A 22,535-nucleotide genomic window follows, 5' to 3' on the forward strand; every position below is an offset into this window, starting at 1 on the left:
ACGAGTGACTCTGCAGTTATTCTTCCTACTATCAAGAAGCTATTATTCCACTCAGGAAAGGCCTCTTATACTCTAGGTGTTTATTACAGTAATATTTATCTCCTCCACTTATAAATAGACTATCTTAGGCAGAAGAAAATAATCAGAAGAAAGCAAGAGTAAAATGAAAAAGATGTCCACAGGCTCAGTAAGTTATAAATACTGAATTTTCATTTATGTTTAATACTATCATTTCAAAACAAAATTCTGTATTCTAGTCTCATGCAAAACAAACATCACAGAACTTTAAATATCTTTAATGAAAATCTGTTTCAAATGTACACAGTTCTATGCACTCCCATATATTTCATCCTGTATAAAAAAATATTAGGTCGTATCATTTCCAGCAACCTTCCTGCTAAAGCTTCAAATTGTTTGCAAGGGAATAAGTAGGTGGGGGTGGCAAGCCAGATGTAGGTGACTGGCTTGGGAACAGACCGAGAATCTGACAGTAAGACCCCTTTATTTTGCCCCTCACTCATGTGCTACACCAGACAATGCAACTGCCAGGAAAATGGAACCAAGTTAGCAAATGTGCCAAAATACTGACTAAAGGGTGAGACTGAAGGTTGTCTTCCCACTGTATAAATTGCTGACCCTTAAACATGAGCATTATAAGGGTAGAGTTCTTTGCTACACATTAGCATATCCAATATACTGTATGCTCTGTATAACTCACCCAAATTATGAGAAACAACACACTTTCAGAGTGAGCTAAGTGTATAAATAATAAACGGGCAAAAATAAGGAGGGCTTACTGTTATTTGCAAGAGGAAACAATGTATATACTCGTCTATATATATTATGTATCTGCAAATTACATACTGAGCCATGGAGCTCCGGAACGTAACACATTTGTACCAAACACAACACAAACATATAGGTAAGAATACACTACTGCCACCTAAGTTTGTGCTCAGCACATAATTTTCTCAATGACAGTACTTGTTATAAATAAATCCTATACGCAGTAACTAACCTCATTACCAACCAAGGGATCGAGCAAGACAGATGTGAAGGACTGAAACACACATGAAGACAGGAATATGGGTCTTACTTTTACAACAGGGGCAAATTTAACTCTTTACTCTCCCATGTTGGTATTATAAGTTTTAATTCTCTATCTTCCTTTATAATATACTTACCTATTGCCCAAGTCTGCAATGTTGTTTACCAATATGAACAAGAAATTTGCACTGTGAACTGACAGCTAAGGTGTACTGAATATCTACAGTAACCCACAGGAAAAACAATCCAAACATTAAATAAATATACAATCCCACTCCAAGAGAATTTTGTTTTGGCAGCAAGTACTAAGATTTTGTTTTGGCAACAATCACTTGACAGCAGTTTACTTAATGGCCCAAATATATAAAACAACTTTAGTTATTATTTACCCAGTTACATTATATCTATACATCTTTCCTCATAATCTTCCAACTCTCTAAAGATTAGGATAAAATATTCTACTCCAGCTAATGCCAGATGAATATGATCAGCTGAGTGACTCACCGGAGCCATGATTGAGTTAATGTTACCATTATCTCTCTCACAGTTAGGACAACTCTGGTATTTTATTCCAGCTAAGGTTGGATTATTAATCCAGTTAACAGTGAAGATCCTGAGAGTATTAACTGCTAATGATGTACTTGTTTTATATTCTGGCAACTATAGTCAGTTTGTTTTCACATAACAAAGATGCTTAGCCTTTTTCAACTTAGCTAACAGTGGTGTATCGTCAGACTGGAGTGCCAATCTAACTATTAACCAAGGAGACTCATTCCTATCTCATAGCTAAAGCTCACTGAACTTCACAGAACCACAACTTAGTATTTAGGTTGTGGAAACGACCCAGTTCTGTCAGGTGAAAACCAGCCGATTATACCAGCTGCCACATGCTACACCCCTAGCAGTCGACGGGTTAGAGTCTTGCTTAGGCTGCTTTCACATGAGTGGTTTCTGCCACGGCGGTTCTTGCCATGCGGTATAGAAACACACCGAGTCCAATGGAACCGTTCACACGAGGCGGGAGTGGCAAAACAGTCGCTGCGGCAGCCGCCAACAACTGCCTGGATCGCTACACCGTGGCGGCAATAAAACTGCCGGGAGGCTGGGAGGCCACGCGTTGCTATGGGTCTGTTCACATGAACGGTTTTGCCCGCAGTGGCAGTTAGGTTTCAGCTTTGGGACGGACAACACCCAACCAACTGCTCTGCAGTGTCAATAGGTGGCATGTACTATAATCATGCAAATATTTTTTTCATAACTTCATACTCAAAATGTACTAGTGTATATAATTACAGACTTATTAACCCTGTAGCTCTAATACTCAAAATGTACTAGTGTATATAATTACAGACTTATTAACCCTGTAGCTCTAATACTCAAAATGTACTAGTGTATATAATTACAGACTTATTAACCCTGTAGCTCTAATACTCAAAATGTACTAGATGTACTAGTGTATATAATTACAGACTTATTAACCCTGTAGCTCTAATACTCAAAATGTACTAGTGTATATAATTACAGACTTATTAACCCTGTAGCTCTAATACTCAAAATGTACTAGTGTATATAATTACAGACTTATTAACCCTGTAGCTCTATGTTTTATGAACACTGATGACTTTAAATTGCAGAACTGTGTCGTGGCATCATCAGCTTTCAGGTCTTCATACAGAGTGTAAAATGCACCCTGCAGGAGTCGCCTACCGTTCAAGGGATGGATCCAGAATTTCCGACGTTTCTTTTCATTCACGACCATGTTTGTTAAATAAACAAACACAATTCTCTTCCTCAAATCCTCCATCATGAAGAGACACTAGTAGACTGACACGCAGCACCTAAAACCTCCCACGTGAAGGGCTAACCAAAATCACACATCCGAGCAAGCTGGTAAAACCGCCGCCATGGAAACCCCTCATGTAAAAGCAGTCTTAATCCTGTAACGGCTAATTCCACATTCACTGGTTCATTTTGGATACTGCCAGATAATTAAATTCAAAAGAAAGAAACTCCTTTGTGGCCAAGGGTTAACATTCGTCATGAATATACAAAGACAACTTTTCCTTTATAATGACAATATTCCAGCACAGGTAACTGGTACACTGTACAGAATTACCACACTATCTGTACCATAACATATACTGTACAATACTAATGTGTTGCCTGCTACACACCCTGCTGAAAATACGGTTTACACTGTAACTCGTTACCCATATTGAATAGTTCCTGAGGCAGTTTGGATGACTTGATTTCTAAACAACCAGACACTGCCACTTACAATCACTTTCTCAACCCTATTTTTGTGTTCCACAGAGTTCAGCACATAAACTGGTAACAAGAGAACTCTCAGAAAGAAAATGAGCCAATGTTGTGCAATTTGACGATGAACAGGCACCAACTCCACCCTCCAATCCACTAACATATTTTTCTTTTTATTCTTGCTACCGGTATCTAATCAATTTCATTCAGTTTAGGAGAGACTATTCAAATTAGTTTGGTTAGATCAAGTCTTCAGCAACTCCTTTACTACTGGAGGATTTCATAAGTTGAATAAAATAGCCTGGCAGCAGAAAAAAAATAATAATAAAATAATAAACACCATGGTAAAGTGATTAACAGGACTTTAGACAGAGTTGGGATATGCAAGTGAAAATATATATACTTGTAACTTGCGCCAAATAAGCCCTCTGGGTAATTAGGTATTTCAAAAATCAGACTTCCACTGTAAATTAAATATTATCCTACGTGACTTCCAAGTGCATATTAACCGGGGCTTGTCTTCATAAAGGATCCTGGCTAATTTCTACAACAAAGTCTTCTAAGAAGTTAATCATCAGAAATCACTTTGGTATACTTCTCCCCTAATAATGGTTAATTATAAGAAACGTTTACTGCGCTTTTCTACTATTATCAAGCTTATTATGGCTATGAAATATCTAGTATGTGTATCAGTGTAAATAATACTATAAAACAAGCAATTTTATACACACCTCCAGCTAGGGAAGCTTTATGAATACAACCCCAAAACTGTACATATGATGAATGGAGGCAAGTCTTTTGTAAAATACAGTAAATCCTCTTTATAATGAACCTCAATTATACTGAAATTCAGCTTTAAAGAGCTATCTGATACAACTAAACAATCTGCTCACATATCATAAAGGGTTCCAAGAATATGGCAGATGAGGCTATTTGATGGCTTGGCTTGAGTTGCATAGTAAAGTACCGTATTAAGCCTACTGAAAATTAAAATAACATACATGAATGCTCAGGGTATCATCATGGATCTGACAAACTAAGGTGGATATAAAACAAACACGGGTTGATAAAGCAAGATAACTCAAACACCATATTTTGTGAACTTTTGGATGTTATGAACCATTGTTCCTCCAAATTAGTTCATTATATAAAGGGCTCACTGTAGAATACTTTATTTTTACTAAACAAACATTAATGGAAGGATGGTATCCTTATTGTGAGGGTGTACTCATACCCTTGTACTGTACGTAATAACTGCCACACTCTCTTCACTGCAGTCATGCCACCACAGTCACCGGAAATCATAAAAAAAATGTCCTTGTTTATATATACACTAGTCTGTTATAATAAGTTATGTTACAATAATATAATGGTACGTCTTCCTTCAGAAAATGTCACCAACATATCAATCTCATTAATAAAAAAAAAAAAAAAAAAAAAAAAAAAAAAAATCAAGCACAAATCATTATGGCCGTCTGTTACTGAACTTGGTACACATTCCACTCCAATGCAAACTTGTTCCATGCTGACAAAAAACTTTCTGTTAATGGCTAGCATGTCTCCATGTCAGCAACATCTGTTATACAGTAATATGTACACAGTTAATTACAAAATATCCACTAGATTCAAAGCTATAAAACTGAAACAGACGTGTGTTTAAATTAGATAAAATAATAATATACGGTATATAATTTACGCACTGCCCAACACAGGAACAACGTGGCACCGGTACTCGGAGTAAGGGTTGTATTCTGGGTGACAAAGGACACTTCTTACCACCTCTCCCTTAGCTATGTATTTTATACATTACACCTTCACATTCTCCCATCTGCTGTTTATATAATTTTAATATCGACGTAGTTTGCAGTAACAACACAATGAGATGATATTCAGGTGTAATACAGATTGCTAAATAAATCACTATGAAAGAAGTGTTTTCAAATCTCCAAAGCCACCTACAACAAGACCACAAGTGTCAAGCCATTAATCTGGGTCCAGAGTGGAGTACATCGACCACAGTAGCACTCTACCTAGTATAATATAGATCTGGTATACTTTCCACTAGGCTTCATCATTAATGAAACTGCTGCAAGGCCGTCTTCACTCTGGGGGAAAAAAACTCTTGGTCAGAAAGGCAGTATTTCATTTACACACATTTAAATCAAAACTGTTTGGGTTTATTATATTATTAATTTTTTTAACCACTAGCTGCAAGCTGTGGGTAGGCTAACACAAAAAGTTCTTGGCTGCAACATGCAGGCATATTACATGATACCAGGAAAGTTTCTGCAACTGCTAGCACACCCCATTTCTCTCAATTTAATCTCCTACACATACTCTGGTTCACATTTCCCCACAACAGTTACTTACTTATCAAAGAGTCCAGTGTCAGTGGTTGTCATAAGGTTCTGAAGCAGCTTGTAAACCCCCATTTCTCTCAGCTTATTCTGCCGTTCTGCCGCACCCTCCTCCACATTCCATATTAGGTTACTTATACAGAAGGTTGCTGCTATCTGCAGTTTCACATTGGGAATTACCTGTGAAGTTGGGTTGATAAGTCAATATATCACCATGGTTTCAGACACACAATCCTTCAACAAAACCTTAACTAAATTATCACTGGAAGCAACCTGCTGAATTGGCCAGTACACTGGGTTTAAGTGCAAATGACCTTACAGCCACAGCAACAGTAACAAAGAAAATGGAAGGTATGTGCCAGATACCTGCAGCTTTGCAGTTGGGAAAACAGTATCTGCAACACTGGATTTGTCAGCAATCACATCGCTCTGTTACATGAGTATGGTAGTTGGGAATAGAGAGACGACACCATCATCATCATCATCACCATCCTCATGATGAGGTGAGGTCAGATCCAGGAAAATAGGCAAGACACTACAAAAGTTGGAGAAGTATGAACAGCATGTCCAGTAAAATGGGCCACTGTCATTCACGCGTCATTCAAGTCTCCTGAATTCTGGCTCCACCTCAAAAGCCTAACTATCAGGATATATATTTTTGTGTGTGCATAAGACTAGCTTTCTTACCATTCCATTATCAAAAGCAGCCCTAACTTTCATTTCAGACTCCTCAAGTTCAGAAATTACTATAGATACCACTGCATGGTGATTTCTGAGCCTAACGTGAATCTGTATAGTACTGTATTCCACATGGCCCTCACCTGACCTTCTCAACTAATTCGTATATATTGAATTTTTTGTAGAGGAATAGAATAAAGTATGTTATCATTCACATTTGTAATCACACATATAAGCCCAACCAACTATACATAAGTTTTTAATAGCAACTCACCATGTAATTCATAAGTTTCTTGAGTACATCCTCATTTGACATAATTGCACCCTTGGCCACATCTCCATCAGCAATATTGGCCAGGATGCACAACGCCTGCTCCTTCACCTCTGCACAATGCTCACCCTCCAGGATCAGGATAATGGCCTGGGGATGGAGATTTTCAGAGCATGAACAATGTTGTACAAGGTTGGGTTGTAAATGTGGCATTTACATTTTTTTTCTTTTTTTCCTGGATGCTTTCCTCTGGCAGTTCCATCTTGGAGATATTCTCTTGGCAACCACACAGGCCACTGCAGTTGCAGTCACCATGAAAAGTTGGCAATAACCCTGAAAAGGTCACTGCCAAGATCAAGCTGGTTTGAAAAAGTCACCAGTAAAATTGTTCATGTGATCCCACCTTGAGAGCAAAGACAGTTGCTAAATTAGTTCTAAAATGATTTCTACATAAAGTCACGAGCAAGTGGTCTGGGAATGCTGTATACGCTCAAACATCCTCCTACTTAACTTTTTTTTTTACATTAGGGTAAACAAGAAGAAGAAAAAAAAAAAAATCTGGAACTAGACCAGATCCCTCCAAAATCTGACCCTCATACCCTCTCTAAACCAACCTTTACCCATTTTTTCCAAACATTATCAATGGCTTTAGCACATTTTCAACTGTGCAGTATTTTAATCCGAACGTCTGAACCTCAGAAGCTGATGACGGTCAAAGCCATCATCGGTACATGAAAGAGTTAAGTAAGCTAGAAAGAAATATGAAGCACACGGCAATAACAGGAAAGATGGATAAAAAAAAAAAAATCAACAAATAATGGTGACCCTGTAAGGATACCATACGATTACCACACATACAATGACAATTTTGATTATTAATGTACATGTACACCCTATACTGTATTAGCCTACATAGGCTGTAAGACAAATAATTAGTAAAGAAATATGACTGTGTACCTGCATGATCTCCTTGCCATGGCTCTGCATGATCTGGTCAATGTGGGCCTTAGTGGATAGTAAGTTGCGAAGGAGGCCTAGCGTCTTCATCAGAATGTTGACATCAGTGTCGGATAGCAGGCGGAAGATCTGGTCTGTCCCAAGGTGATGCAGGATTGACATCTGTGATGTAGGTGGAGGAATGTGGATAAATTAGCATGTGAATACTAGCACAAACTAGTGGATGAACTAATAAGATGCCTAGTGGAAGGGAATAGTGGCAATGAGAAACAAGCAACTGGACAATAGTGAACAGTAGACAACTTGTGGATCGACAGTAGCATACAGAGCATACAGCTGGAATGTGATGGAATCATCATCATCATCCAGGCCTCCTTTCCCACCCAAGGGCAGGGTGAGGAGTAGCAATGGCCAGACAGCCCAAGTTTGCCCAATCCAATATGCTACGCTTCCATTCACTCATCATTCAAGCCCCCAGAATCCTAGCTCTATCTGATATGCCAAAAACTTTCACCACATCCTGTACCTGCATAAATGTAATGTAATATAGCAGGTAAGCCTGTGGGTGGACAGTAGTGGATAATAATGGCTGGATGGAATGTAGTGGTCAGCTGTGGATGAAACAGAAGATGATGGCAGTGGACAATGAGAAACAAACTTGGGAGTGGAAAGCTGACAATAAAGGACAGATAGTACTATGTTGCCTGAAACAAAGAAAAATGACATCTGATGGGTTTACAACAATGATGTGTTACTGGAAACTGCTAGGAGAAAATAAATCTAAACTCTAAAATATTTGTAAATTGGAGAGTCTCAGCTTGAATTTTGGCTCTGTTTAACTGTAGATTAGTTTCCTGCTGAAGAGTGATGATTGTGAGACCACCTACCAAACTTGTTGCCCCATTTCACTCTCAAACCATCTCCTGCTTGTGTATATGCAAAATGGGTGAGTGAGACAGAATTAAGTACTGTAAAGTTAGGATGAATTTTGAGTGGAGACGGTTACAGTATTAGCTATTGATTTTGAGTGCATGTATAATTACTGTATATGCTAAACAGAAGTGAAGACAATAGATGAGTAAATATAGTTGATGTATGACAGTCTGCTGAGGGCTTTAACTTTTTTATTTTTTATTTCTTATTGATACTACTCACCCCACTGAAATAATAATTCAGTGGGTTATGACGGTGATGATAAATGGTGATGGTAATAAATGATTCACACACACTTGCTGCCTTGTGTTTTTAAGCATCAGTGTGTCTTACTTTAACAGTGTCCTCCCTTGAATTACACTCATAATTAAGTTGATGACGACAACAACAATGATGATGACGATGATGATGATGATGATGATGATGATGATGATGGTGCTGGTGGTGCTGGTGACAATGATGATAACTATGATGATACTGATGATGATGATGATAATGATGATGATGATAGTGATGGTGGTGGTGGTGCTGGTGACAATGATGATAACTATGACGATACTGATGATGATGATGATGATGATAACAATGAGTGATGAAGATGCCAATGAAAATGATGGTAATGATAAAGCCGTTACAGTGAGCCTTCTACCAGCACAACCATACATCACCATAATCATCCCAAACTTTTTCCCAGCTAAAAATGGGGTGAGGTGTAGGGCAGAAAGCAAAGAACGAAAAAAACACTATAGAAAAAGAAGGGGGGAAGAGGGAGGGGGAGGCCGAGGATGAGATGGAGGGATGGGGTGGAGAGGTATATGAGAGAGGGGGGTGTGAGTTGGGAGCAGGGCAGTGAGATGGCAGGGGACAGGGCGACTTGGAGGCGATTTGTTTGTGGCCACCCCAAACGGGATTGAGGCGTCTGGCAATAGACAGATAGATAGAAAAAGAAGCAATCCACAACACATCCAGTGAAATGGGTCATAAATCAAAACAACTTAAAATCAGCGAGCCCCACCTTGACTCGATGCTCTGCCTGAAATGCCATATTCATCAGCGCCCACACAGCATTAAGCCGGAGACCAGGGTGGGGTCGGCGGGTGAGGCCACAAAGGAACTCCACAGCGCCCTGGTCCAGTATGTGCTCCTTGGATGGCGAGAACTCCAGCAGCAGGTTGCACAGTGTTGACGACGACACTGCCACTAGCTCCTCATTACTGGATGTCTTCAACACCGTCATTAGCGGCCGCCACACCATATGGTCCTACAAATTATCATAATCAGGAACACTAGCAATTTATGACAAGCCATCTTTGGATCTGAAGCTTCTCACTAACTCTTAAAAAAATCCTGATATAGGTACTAGATCCAATTACATACTTGTTAGAAGGAATTTAGTTATTTAGTAAATAAACAAAATAAACTGTAATTTGTCTTGAATCATTTTGATACTGGTTACTGTATATTATACTGTACATAATAACAGCCACCAGGAGAAACACTGACATGCTAAACAACGTAATGACGCTTTACAGCCTACACATGACATTCTACACTGTAGAGACCAGACAGCCTTCTCTGACCCCAAGTATCACACACCAGCACCTACTTTCACCATATGACCTCACATGATTTGATTTGACCTAACCTAACCTTCTCATTCTTAACCTAAACTTCCATAAGCTAAGCTATCCTAAGCATGCCACATCTAATCTACTCCATCCTAAACTATCTTACACTATCTTCAATGTCTCTATCCTTAATATTTTACAAAAGTCTACTCCAACCTATTCTAAACCAATCCAACCTAACCTAATAAAACAACTACACCCAACTAAATCCAGCTCAACTCTAACTGACCTCATCTAATATAATGGACAAAGTACAGCCATTTTCATTTCATCCGTTCATTCATCATCTAATCCTGTGTTGCCTCATGAGGAGCATAGAAGCCCAGGGTTAGGAAAGTTGGTCCTGACATTTAAGATGAGAGTGACCAGCCTCACTCATCCTTGAGTGGCATTATGTGGGCAATAAACCCTAACCACCCCTTGGATATAAACCTGCACCGGCTCATTCCAATTGGAGTGCCTTAATTGCCAAATTACATCCATATACAAAAATGCTGTGTACTGGAAAAATACAACAGATCTGACCCAACTTTGATCTAACAAACTAACCCAACATAAATGAACCTAATAATACTGACCTCAACTGTGATGCTGACTGTAGGCTATGAACCAAGTCTAAACATGATGGCATTGTGCAGCTTCCATGTGGACCAAAGGACTGATTGTCTAACCTAAACTAACCTAATCTGACCTAACCAGTTCTAATCTAAGATAGTTTGACCTAAACTGACCTGACCTAACCAAACCCAACTTAGCTTAATCCAACATGAACTGACCTGACCTAATGAAACCTCATCCAATGTCCAAATCCCACACAAACTCACCCCACTAGGGAACACTCACTTGAAAAGTGGTCCTGAGTGTATGGACTGAGCGCGAGAGTGAGTGCAGACATCGTACAGCTGCAAGTTGGACTGGGGGACTGGCTGCTGAGAGTGAGGTGACAATGGTGCTCATGAGGCCGTCAGTCTTGATCACTCTCTGTCGGATATCTTCATCGTTGGCTGCCAGGGACGCATACACCTTCAATGCTGCCTCCAGCATCAGCTCTGGCCACGTGCTGGGGTTGTCGTACTGCCGGCACGACTGGGGGAAAATGGGTAAAAAAAAATAGTTTTACAGAAAGTCCTGATTATAAGTCACCTTTTGACATTTTGGTTTGTTATTAAGTACATAATAAATAACACAAAAATTCTGTTTTACCTATAAACCAAATTTGCCAGTTTTTACACAAAATACAGTACCAATTCCTGTTACAAGTGTGGTGTGGTGGGCCACTAGTGTGGTGTGTTGTGATGGGGAGTGACACAATGTGATAAGGTGTGTGGTGGAGTATGGTGTAGTGCAGTGTGGTGGTGGTGATGGTGTATTGTGGTGTGTATGGTGTGTGTAAATACTCACAATGGGTGATACAGAAACTGGCTGTGCTGGTGTGGGTGTTGGTGGTGGTGTGGATGGTGTGGTGTCCTTGAGGTAGTTGTTCATGGTGTGAATGAGATGGTCAGTCATGGCTGCAGTGCGTTGGAGGTGGATGCTGCGTTCTGTCAAGTACGCCAGTGTGTTACCTGCCTCCACTCGCTCCCACACCTCACGGTCTCGCCGACACATTCGCACCTGTCAATGAAAAAGAAATCAAATTAAAAGGGATACAGCAATCAAATAGTACCCCTTATGAGGTGTAAGGGACCTTAGCTTAGATTCTTTAGTCTAATACATTTGCCTTTTTGAGCAGTGAAGCTTTCCCAAAGCTGAATAAAATCAGCCAGCATTAGCTAAAATAAATTGTGACATTACCCCTCTGAATCTTAAATGCAGATTACCAGCCTATACAACCTGGCTGCATAGATGACTGAAAAACCTTCAATCTCCCCCTGAAGATTATCTCGTATCTTCCTCAGTCTACCTCTGGACATTCTGCACCCCACATTCATAACAAAGACCCTGCTAGGCTAGTCACCTTCCCTTATCCTCTAAACATGTCAAAACCGTCTTAACCTGGACACAGTATTTACCCAACTACCAACACAATCAAAGAACTCAACGGATATACCACAGGTACTGCAGTCAATATATAGCACAGTACACCTAATATGACTACATTCTAATAGTCACAATGTAATTAGAAATGATCAACAATGCAGGGCTGTAAGGCTGTCCATTGAGTATTATTATACTACTGCAACACAAGCAGAAGTATGGCCAAGAACTGAGAAAGGCAAAAGAACTGACCAAGCACTGTAATGTCTTGTATATAATCTTTGGGTCGTCAGCTGATAGAGCCCCAGCGCGGTGAAGGAAGGTGAGGGCAGTTGCTGCTGCCAACTGCATCTCCCTCGGTCGGTCCCGCGCCATCAGTCCTGCCAGCAGATCTGGCACTGCCTTACCACCATAGCTCTTGGTGGCCATGATGCTTGATACTCGTTCATTACTTTAAAATAAGAAGACTTAGCTTAATACCTGATGATTACAACTGCGTATTAACTGAAAATTTTATTCAACTTAGGAAAGACCTTACATATTGGCCACCAAGTGGTTTACATCAACTTGCAAAATACATCTCATAGTGAAGGCATTAATGCAGGCTATATCTAAAGCCTCCAGTTCAAAAAGTTTCTTCTGAAGCTGAATTCAACTGAGAAAAAAAAAAAAATCATAGCTATGGGGTTAAGCCAGACATTTTATTATCCTATGTTTCAGTCTTCCCCAAGACCGACACATTCATGGGCTTTGCAGTCCAGGTCCCCATTTCAGTTCCAAGTATAAACAAGTTGCTGTACATCAAGGACATGTAAGAGAGAAACTAAATATGCAAAATTAAATATCAAGGAAACACGGTATCTGATGGGAAGACAAAATACACCTCACAAATACTCCACTCTGCCTCACTGTAATATCAGCTCTTATATGAAGCACTTTCATATTTCTCGCCATACATTCTTACAATAGACAATTCTTTAATTTGCACCAAGAGATCTCTGCGTGTACTGGAGTCCAACAATTTCACATCCATGTCATTCAGAGCAACAACAACAGGTTCCAGACAATATGTGCCAGGGGCCAAAATAACAGTAACAACAAACACAATGGCCTCTCTGTATACAACTCACACCTTCTCTCAGCCATGTAGACACCTGGCAGGAAACAATCTAAATATACCACAGTAAAGTCCAATCCTATAAAGATTCAATTCTATATGGATCAATTTTCAAAGGCAGAAGTACCTCTATGAGTAGCTCTGCCCTTCTCTCCCTCATTAATAATTTTCAGACGTGAGCTGCCACACTCCCACAGACTTTACCAATCAACATTACACAACACTACCAAAACACCATGCCTCTCTCCCACACCACACCACAACAAGGGCATTAACCCATGGGCACTGAGGCTCCTCCATGTAGTATTTTTGCACTTGTATTTTCTTTGGTTAGAGTACAAATGTGATGGTAATGTTGCTCTACCTTGGTCTGTCTGGCTGAGCAGACCCCTTGACAGTAGAATGTGAGTGTTGAATTAATCCCTTCATTATCTTCTTTGTACAACAGTTTTATCTTATTTAAGTATACAGTAAATAAATGGGGCAAATCTGCAAGGATATAATACACTTAGTTTAAGGGAATAAACATGATTTTCTTTTTTAGACTAACCAAGGGAAAAAAATCTAGAGATAGTAAGAATATAATGAAAAATTGTCATTGGTGTGAAGATGTTAGAGCCAATTCCAGAATGCTATTAGACTAAATGTGGCCAGTTTCCTGCAATCCATTGATGTTATGTCCAGATATGCCTGCAATTGCAACCACTAATACTGCTCTAGAAATAATGAATCCTCATACTTATAGCACATAGCAGTGAGGCAGTGTAGCGCTGGCAGCTGGACTCGGGTGACTGGGGAACACAACATACATGCCACTAGGTCTGCTCCACCTGCATCCACCAGCTGCTGTTGTTGCTCACATGTCTGAAGGTTGACAGAAATATCCTTTGATTATCAGAACTTATGACAAGAAAAAAAGTGTTCTCTACAGCACCTACATGTACTCCCATCCCCCCCAAAAAGGGCATATATATGGAAGACCTATTACAACTTAATCTATGATCATTATCTAAATTTATACAGGTATCACAAGCTTAACAATAGGGTTCTGTTGCCAAAATCTCTACTACAGTATTAATCAATTTACCATTGAATGAACATAGCATACAGTAACAAGATCCACTCGGATACACTACTAGCAGTCCCAGTGTTGGCTCTGTGAGGCATACCTTTACCTAACCCGTCTAAAACCGATCTAAATAAAAGTTCATAACTAGTTACAACACCACACACTACTACTACATAATTTTCAATTTAATTTGGCATAAAACTGCAGTCTCTCTATCTTCAGTGCCAACTTGTGCCAAAAGAACAGCATTAGAATATGATGCTAATCACGAAGAAGTGCTATGGAAAGGATGTACAGCAATAGTACTGCCTTTATATGCCAACGAGGCTGCACAAAATAAGCTGCAAAGACAAAAAAATTGGAAAGGTTAAAGTAAATGAACTATATGAATCACTCTTCATGAATACCAACTGCAAAACATTATGGGAAATAAAAAAATCATGTAATGTGACCTCTACAACAAAAATGGACATTAAGTAACATGACCCCTGAAATATGCCTGGCCACCCCTTTGTACCTCATTAATCTGTGGATTGTGCAATTAGCTTTCTTCATCCCCCCCCCATGGTGTGCAAAAAATGAAGATTTTTTTTTTTTTTAGTTACTGTTTATTATAAACCCCAAGCTAAACAATCCAGGGCATCATCTGGTGGAAAAAAAAGAAAAGAAAAAAAAATCTCTCTCTCTCTCTCTCCACCTTTGTGTTGGGCCATGCGTAAATTTGCGTAGGGGAGTGGTGAAAAAATGATTAAAAAAGCAAAAAAAAAATTTGTTGTTTTTGTTTATCATAAACTTGAAGGTAAACACGCAGGGCATCATCGGGTGAAAGGAAAAAAAATCTCTCTCTCTCCCGTCTTTCTGTAGTGCCATGCGTAAGTTTGAGTGGAGTGGAGTAGTTAACTGTGATGCACGGCCAGCACAGCCTGAGATGTGGCTTGCAGTGCCATGCTACCCACCCTGAACTGTGGCTCGCAACCCATGGGTTAAAAACTCCCAGCTATGCCAATGTGTGGATACGAGTAATACAAAACCTTAATGACCATACCTTGCATTTACCTGGCAAGTTTACTGGTGCATTAATTTGATCTTCACACGGACAACTGGCAACAATATGGCCAAAACAGCTTGATTCTTTTATCCTGCTCCTTGCCAAATTCAGCCAACAAAAACTAACACCACTCTATAAATCTGTTGCAACTAATATTCTGTAAATAACAAATACGTCTATGAAGGAAACAAACACTGAATATCTATGTCAATATAGCATTCAATCAGGTACATTTCAAACTTTAAAACACCGATGTTAACAATTAGAAAACATATAATTACAAAGAGGACAAGAGTTATTTATTAGAACATCAAGCTCTTCACATACTGTAATATATGTACTGAACTATATTAATACAGTACAACCCATCTACTCAATACAAGTATAAAGGCCGCCAAGATAAGTAGTGTACCAGAGGCAGACACTGGAAGCAATCATAACTTAATGATGATCAGCACCTTAACATCTGCAACATGATCTGGCAGCAAGGAGAATGGCCTGCACCATAGACGTAGTCCTTGGTTATCACTTCCCTAAAAAGGAAATCTTCAGCTGTGCCATAACCACCAGATAATAAGCCACATTCATCATCCAAGAAAAGTTATGTTAAAAGTAGTAAAGAACAGATTCAAACCTCACTGAAAAACAGGTGTGCTCTAAAGCAGAACAGAGAACCAATGAAAAGAACTTCAACTTGAGAATCCTGTGAGAAATACCAGTGGCACCAACATCTTTACCATGTCTTCACCAACTTCAAAAAAGCCTCTGACAGGCTATTGCAGGCAGCAATATGGGGAATTATGAGGAAATGCAACTTCAGCACCAACCCTGTCAGTATCATCGAACACCTACTGCATGACAAGGCCATTACAGTAATACAGTCCCCTATAATGGGCAGTGGTTCAAAACAACAGTCAGATCCAAGAAGGATCTCTACTCTCATCCACCCTTTTTATCGTGTTTCTAGAACGCATCAATACTGATGCATTAGAAAAGCACCACAGGACAATCAGCACTGAAGGCAGAACAATCATCAACCTTCATTTTACCAACGACCTTGACAGGCTGGCTTTGAAGCTTGTACACAGGATATACAATGGGGGAACATGAACCATCCATATGATATGGTACTGGTACGGTAAGTTCTGATTTTCAAATACTTCTCCTAAAGGATTTAAATTGTATAAACACCAATCTCAGTCTGTCCACCTATCAGCCAAGTTGGCAAACTTGTTCCTTACCCTGAGACATCTGTACCCTGGTTGCAAAGAGCAATTAGATCAAGCCAATGGGTAAACACAAGGTAGGTGCATGTTAAAATTATCAGAGACAAGCACGGGCGTCACAAACCGTGGGTACCTTGCAGGCGTGAGCAAGGATGTTAGCCACACACTCCTGGTTACTGGGAGGATGATAACCATGCTGGATTAGTGAGGACAACAGTTTGTGATCCCAGGCTGGGGGTGGTGGGGCACAGCCATGACGGTAGATGGAGCGCAGGCAGCATAGTAACATCTGAGTATACGCCCCAGTATTGCTGCCACCGCTGCTGCTGACAGTCCCAGAACAAGCATCCAACTCTGTAGAATAATGGCTCATATAAAATCCAAGGGGATACTTAATTCTTACACTGAATGTCTCATTATCTAGGATGGATTGGCCAGATGACTAAACAGCCACTATTCAATTGAATTTTACATGTGCTATACTATACTATATGGGCAGTATAACCAAACTCATCTCATATACAGTATGAATAATGTCTATATTTAAGCTTAGTTCCATTAGTTCATCTTTTTAATTTCCTACCTAGTACAAAAAGACTGCTATTTTAAAAATATAAGGCACAATAGAACCAGAAAAAGCAACTACACAAAAATCAAAAGGCTGTGGTGAAGGAATCCTACAATGATGATGTGCTAGATTACTGAGAGGGCCAGCATATGGGGACTAGGTTCACTAAAATATTGGGTGGGCTGAAATAAAGAGGTGTTCAAGCACTAACGTTCCCACAGTGCAGGCAGAAGGCCAGCCTGGACTAGAGCATTGGCATGTTCAGGCAACCCCTTAGCCAGTGAGTTGAGGACAGTGGCCACCTCGGTCTTCAGCAGCACATCAAGGTCTGGGGCACGGAGAATCTGTAGCAGCCGTACCACCACACCCTGCTCGATGATGGAACCCTTCTCTCGCACACTCCCAATCACCGCGAACTTTAGCTCACTGTAATGATCACCGGATTAGTATTTGTAACACAACATCATCATCTTCTTAACTTTATTTCCAGCCAAGCAAGAATAGCATTATTAGGCTAATAAACCATTCCTTCTTCTTGCACACTCCCAGTCACTGCAAATTTCAGCTCACAGCAATAATTCCAATGAGCAACTAATTCAGCATGCATCATCATCATCATCATTCTACTTATATCTACTTCCTATCATCAAATGGGGTGGGAAGATTTGTAGTACTGTTCCTTGCCAATCAATGAACCCTTTCTACTTGCACATCCTTAATCAATACATCATAACCTTGATCACTTTTACCCACCTAAATATGGGGAAAGGAAGGATTCAACAAACTATAAAAGAAAAAGCATGAAAGAGGGAGAACTATCAACAGCATATCTGGTGAAATGAGCCATATAATTCACATATATTTCAAACCACGGAATCCTGGCTCCACATAACAGGCCTTTCTTTACGTATGCACTTCTCATCCAGTACTGCCTATAATTATGATATCTTACTGCCATTTCTTGGTAAGAAGTGAGTGAGGGGCTCAGCATTACTTAACTAATAAACTAACCCTTTCTCTAACACATTCACAGTCACAGAAAACCTGTAATATAGCCCAAAACAGAAGAAATGTTCAAATTTTTATTCTGTACATATATATATATATTTTATCTCCTGTACTAGCTTCAAACCCCCTATGAATAATCCCCCAAACACAACTTTTTACTGAACTACATCATAAAACATGCAATATATACAGTAGCTCCACAAAATCCAAAATACAGTATCAACCCAACTTATCAGCAGCACAGGGGCCTTAGGTTAGGCTACACAGCCCTGACAATGATTGTTAGGATGACAAGTCTTGCTCATTCCTGGGAGGCATTATGTGAGAAATAAACCCAACCACCCCTTGGACGTAACCCGTATGGACCCCATCTTGTTGAAGTGCTTTAACAAACTGGATCACCAGGCACCATTTGGTTACTGTATATGCTTACCACCCAACACAGCAAATGGTTTCCTGGGCTCAAGACAACCACTCATCACTCAATGCATAATTACCTGCAGGCAGATGCGCCCAACCACTATGATATTATCAATATATATTACTGTACCAATATTAGTATGGTGCTGAATAAAAATCACAGAAAATTCAAATAAAACATCTTTCCAATACCATACCAGTTTACTATGGAAAAAATAAAATGATGATTCTGACCTGACTGCCTGGAAACACTTGTGAGAATCATTGGAGTAGAGTTGATCAATGTACGCTCTGCTGTGTTCCACATCCTGATGGGGATAACAACTAGTTAGTTGCATACCAACATTCTGGTAGTGATTCTCTCTCTCTCTCTCTTCCATGACATCTTAAACATTTTACTCTAATTACAAAATCTAGACAGTTTGCAATTACACGCATTTTTATCCATTCATCAAGGACTTGTAGTAACTGCATCACTGTTGACTTGCCTGGTATGATGCCATATTGTCTACTAGATAATAAACCATTTTGTGACATATGCTCCATAATGTGGTTTCTTTTCATGGATTCCAGTAATTTGCATACAATGGTTGTTAGGTTCACTGGATGGTAGTTGCTTACTTCAGAACTGTCTCCTTTCTTACAGCACTAACATTAGCAGTTTTCCAATCTTCATGTAACTGGCCCTAAGTGATGTACTTGAGATCTGTACAAGTATTTCACTGGTAACTTCTTTCAACTCCTTAAGAATTCTGGAATGGATACTGTCTGGTCCAGGCGACTTGTCCACTTTCAACTTTTCTATCATCATCATCATCATCATCCGGACCTCCTTTCCCACCCAAGGGCAGGGTGAGGAGTAGCAATGTCCACACAGTCCAAATTTGCCCAGTCCAATGGGCCACGCTTCCATTCACTCACCATTCAACTTTTCTAAATTCTATAAAACATCGTTTTTGGTAATTTTGATGGCTTTGAGAAGGATTTTATAATCTGATGTTACAGATGGTGTCTTCATCTAGTTCCCTTGTAAACACCTCAGTCAATTTCAACAAAGTGTAATTCATTTATGGCACCAGAATTCTGCAGCAATAATTAATGGTGCAGTACCAAGCTTTTAGACTGACTACGATTTTTTTCAAGGTTTAGGTTAGCAACTGTCAGGCCTGACCGTATGTAAAACTGATGGCTTTGTAACTGGTAGCCTAACTTCAAAATGCACATCTGCAACTTCAGAATTCAAATATTACTGGTTATATTGGTTATATTCAATAAAGGAAAAATATTTTATTATATAGATGGGAGCTCTCCTAGACTTTCACAATTTTCACTTATCTAATTATTAATACACTGTCCTTCTCTTTAAATTTCTAGGGGAAAAAATAATCGTCTGTCAAATTTCCTGACCCCAATCATCAAGGACAAATTTCTCTTTGTACTGGTGGCCCGTGCGTCTATATGAATGATGACTAACTCTGTTGCAGAATCATGGTATAAAACACGAGGAAAGTGTAAGAATGTTTGAAGTAGAAGAATAATGTTCAAATATGCCAACTGCGTTCTCACAGGCACCTCCCTAACTGGCGGTAACTGCGTGTGTCTTTTGCCTTGCCCAGACAAACATGATTTGGGACAATTAGTGTCATCTGCATCTCTCATAAACGATAAACTGACTGTTGAGCTCTATACGTACCATATATGTGGGTATAACTTCCATAATAAGATATGTAACAAAGTTAGTAAAAGGACCGGCCCCTCGTTTCCCTGACAGCTGTGTTTTGATACATTTGATGGAAACCAAACAAGAGTTTCTGCTATAAATATGCACATTCTTATATTTTGTAAATATTTCGGGTAATACAATTTATGTAATACAAAGACAACGAAAATGCCAATCTTTTGCCCAAAAGCCTTATGTCCTTATTGTTATATCTTGAAGCAATAAATCGCCATCTTATTTCACTAGATGTTGATCACCACCATTTTTGCATTAAATATTATATAGCGTTCCGGATTTTTATCGCTTATTCAGATTTTTTAAAAAAATATAAACAATCACAAACAATGCATTTATTTCAGACCTGAGCCAGATTAAGATGTCAGAGGGATTCATCTAGGGTGAGTGTAGTACCAATATGGCGTATAATGGCGTCAAAAAGTTATTTATATTTACAGAGTTACGCCCTCAACTACAGCAAGATAAATAGCAGATGCTTTTTTTTTTTTTTAACAACTAATTGGTTGGTTCTACCATGAAATATATAAAACTGAGAATGCCTTAGTTTAAAGATGTATATACTGTATACATATTTTCATAGTTCAGCTACAGACATTAATGAGAATAGCAATACAGGCATATTGATTGTGGTGTACTCCCTGTAATCTGTTGTTGTAAACCAGCTCAGAGCTTGTTCTCAACTTCCTTGACAACCTAAGAGTTTGTCGGGAAATTCGACCTTCACATGGTTTAATGTGAACGTTATGTATATGCCTAAGACTGTAATTATCGTCAGGAGACTTTTCTTCTTCTTCCTCTAATGAATTTTCATTTTTTTTTTTTTTTTTTCAGCTCATTAATTTGTAGTCACCTCTTCTGGAATGTCTGGGATTGGTTGGAGAGAATGATCTCTGTACTGATAAGGATTAAATTTAGAACACTAAAGTGAACATGATTAAATTTAGAACACTTCATCAACCACCACCACCAGGAAAATAAAAAAAGGATTGTATAAAATGTAAATATATTTCTCATTTAAATAGTTCTTATGTACAACTGAGATTAACAACAATACTGGAAAAGATTAAACCTCCCTGGGCTTGAAGCTTCTCCAAGGGTATTGAAGAATCTTGTGTGCGTACTGCCTCTGTCACCATCAGCTGTATATTCCAATGGGTCTAAAGTATGAAGCTTTAGGTGTAGCTGAGATTCTGGCTATGTACTCATTGCATAGTTTTTCAGTAATGTACGGCTTATTTATCACTGCATGGCACAACACTCTGCTCTATACAATACTTTTCGAAATATCGAGTATGATAAACAACGTACTGGATAAGAGTATATTACAGCAGAGTACCGAGTAATATAATTAGAGAAGAAACTCCTGAAATAACAGTGACACCCACTTAGATACATTCATTTTAGTCATGACATAAATAGCAAAGGCAACTAAGAAACCCAACCTGAAACAGGGATTTGGGTAGCACTTTCAATTCACATACACATGGCTGTGTGCATCAGCTGACAATGACAAAAGACAATATCCACACAAAGGCCTAGTATACTGATCTTCTTTTGGAAATGATGTTTTACCAAGTCTGGGCCTCTTCCTTCTTTTACCACATGTCCTGAATGATGATGCGATAGGATTCTGCTTCCATGCTTTATTACTATCCCTAAACATACAGGCAGGGACAAAAGTTTACCAATAATTTCACTGTCAACTCCATTCTCTGGGCATGTCTGTCACTTTTCTCCCTGGCATACTGAAACAGGGAGCATTACCCACTGGCAAACAAATCAAGCCTCTCTCACTACAGGATTAAAAGCCAACAAAGGAAAGTGTAAAGTAAAAGTGAAATATGAGGTGAACTTCTGTCCCCAGCTGCAGAACAAAAAAGGTTACCAAAGAAATATTAGCTAAACACTGCCGCACTGTGCAGACCTCAGAATAGAGAAGACATGACTGCCATATTGTTTTCCTTTAACCACCTTCAATTTTTTTTTTTTAATTATTCAGCTGTTACTACCAAATATTTTATTCTGACATGGAAAGACCTCTCATAATGAAGAAAATACTGTGGGTTATATCTAACATCTCCAGTTTGAGAAGCTTATCCATGGACAAAATCATCATTAGATAGCAAGAATAATATAAAGCAGTTTGCCTGAGGGACTAACATTAAAGACTTGTGCTGAAGGACTAATTATCTGTCAGAGGGAGAATGTAATTACAGTACCTGCCAGAATTCTGA

General features: G+C 39.2%; 1 protein-coding gene across 2 annotated transcripts; it reads right to left on the bottom strand.

The window, feature by feature from the left end:
* Positions 1-4,771: 4,771 nt before the first annotated feature.
* LOC145391678 (armadillo repeat-containing protein 8-like) lies at positions 4,772-20,331 on the bottom strand. 2 transcript variants are annotated; one of them, XM_080266226.1, is made up of 13 exons: positions 20,257-20,331; positions 18,798-18,871; positions 17,347-17,561; positions 16,701-16,921; positions 13,964-14,088; positions 12,360-12,558; positions 11,532-11,744; positions 10,974-11,216; positions 9,518-9,763; positions 7,570-7,731; positions 6,616-6,762; positions 5,677-5,843; positions 4,772-5,411 (listed from the first exon to the last, which is right to left on the bottom strand). In XM_080266226.1, the coding sequence occupies exons 1-13, from the start codon at positions 20,278-20,280 to the stop codon at positions 5,381-5,383; spliced, it is 2,067 nt and encodes a 688-aa protein (XP_080122352.1). In that variant the 5' UTR covers positions 20,281-20,331; the 3' UTR covers positions 4,772-5,380. The 2 variants fall into 2 exon arrangements, with proteins under 2 accessions (XP_080122352.1, XP_080122351.1); XM_080266225.1 differs by having other exon boundaries at positions 16,692-16,921.
* Between the last annotated feature and the right edge of the window lie 2,204 nt (positions 20,332-22,535).

Source organism: Coenobita brevimanus, chromosome 19 (assembly GCF_032717465.1).
Source record: "Coenobita brevimanus isolate Jiangsu-jjx chromosome 19, ASM3271746v2, whole genome shotgun sequence".
NCBI lineage: Eukaryota > Metazoa > Arthropoda > Malacostraca > Decapoda > Coenobitidae > Coenobita > Coenobita brevimanus.

Coding starts and splice junctions, on each gene's coding strand:
- LOC145391678 (XM_080266225.1), bottom strand. CDS start 20,280: ATGGAAGTTATACCCACATATATG. Junction 16,922..17,346: donor TCTGCCTGCACTGTGGGAAC/GTTAGTGCTTGA, acceptor ATTATTCTACAG/AGTTGGATGCTTGTTCTGGG. Junction 11,745..12,359: donor ACAAGACATTACAGTGCTTG/GTCAGTTCTTTT, acceptor TTTCATTGACAG/GTGCGAATGTGTCGGCGAGA.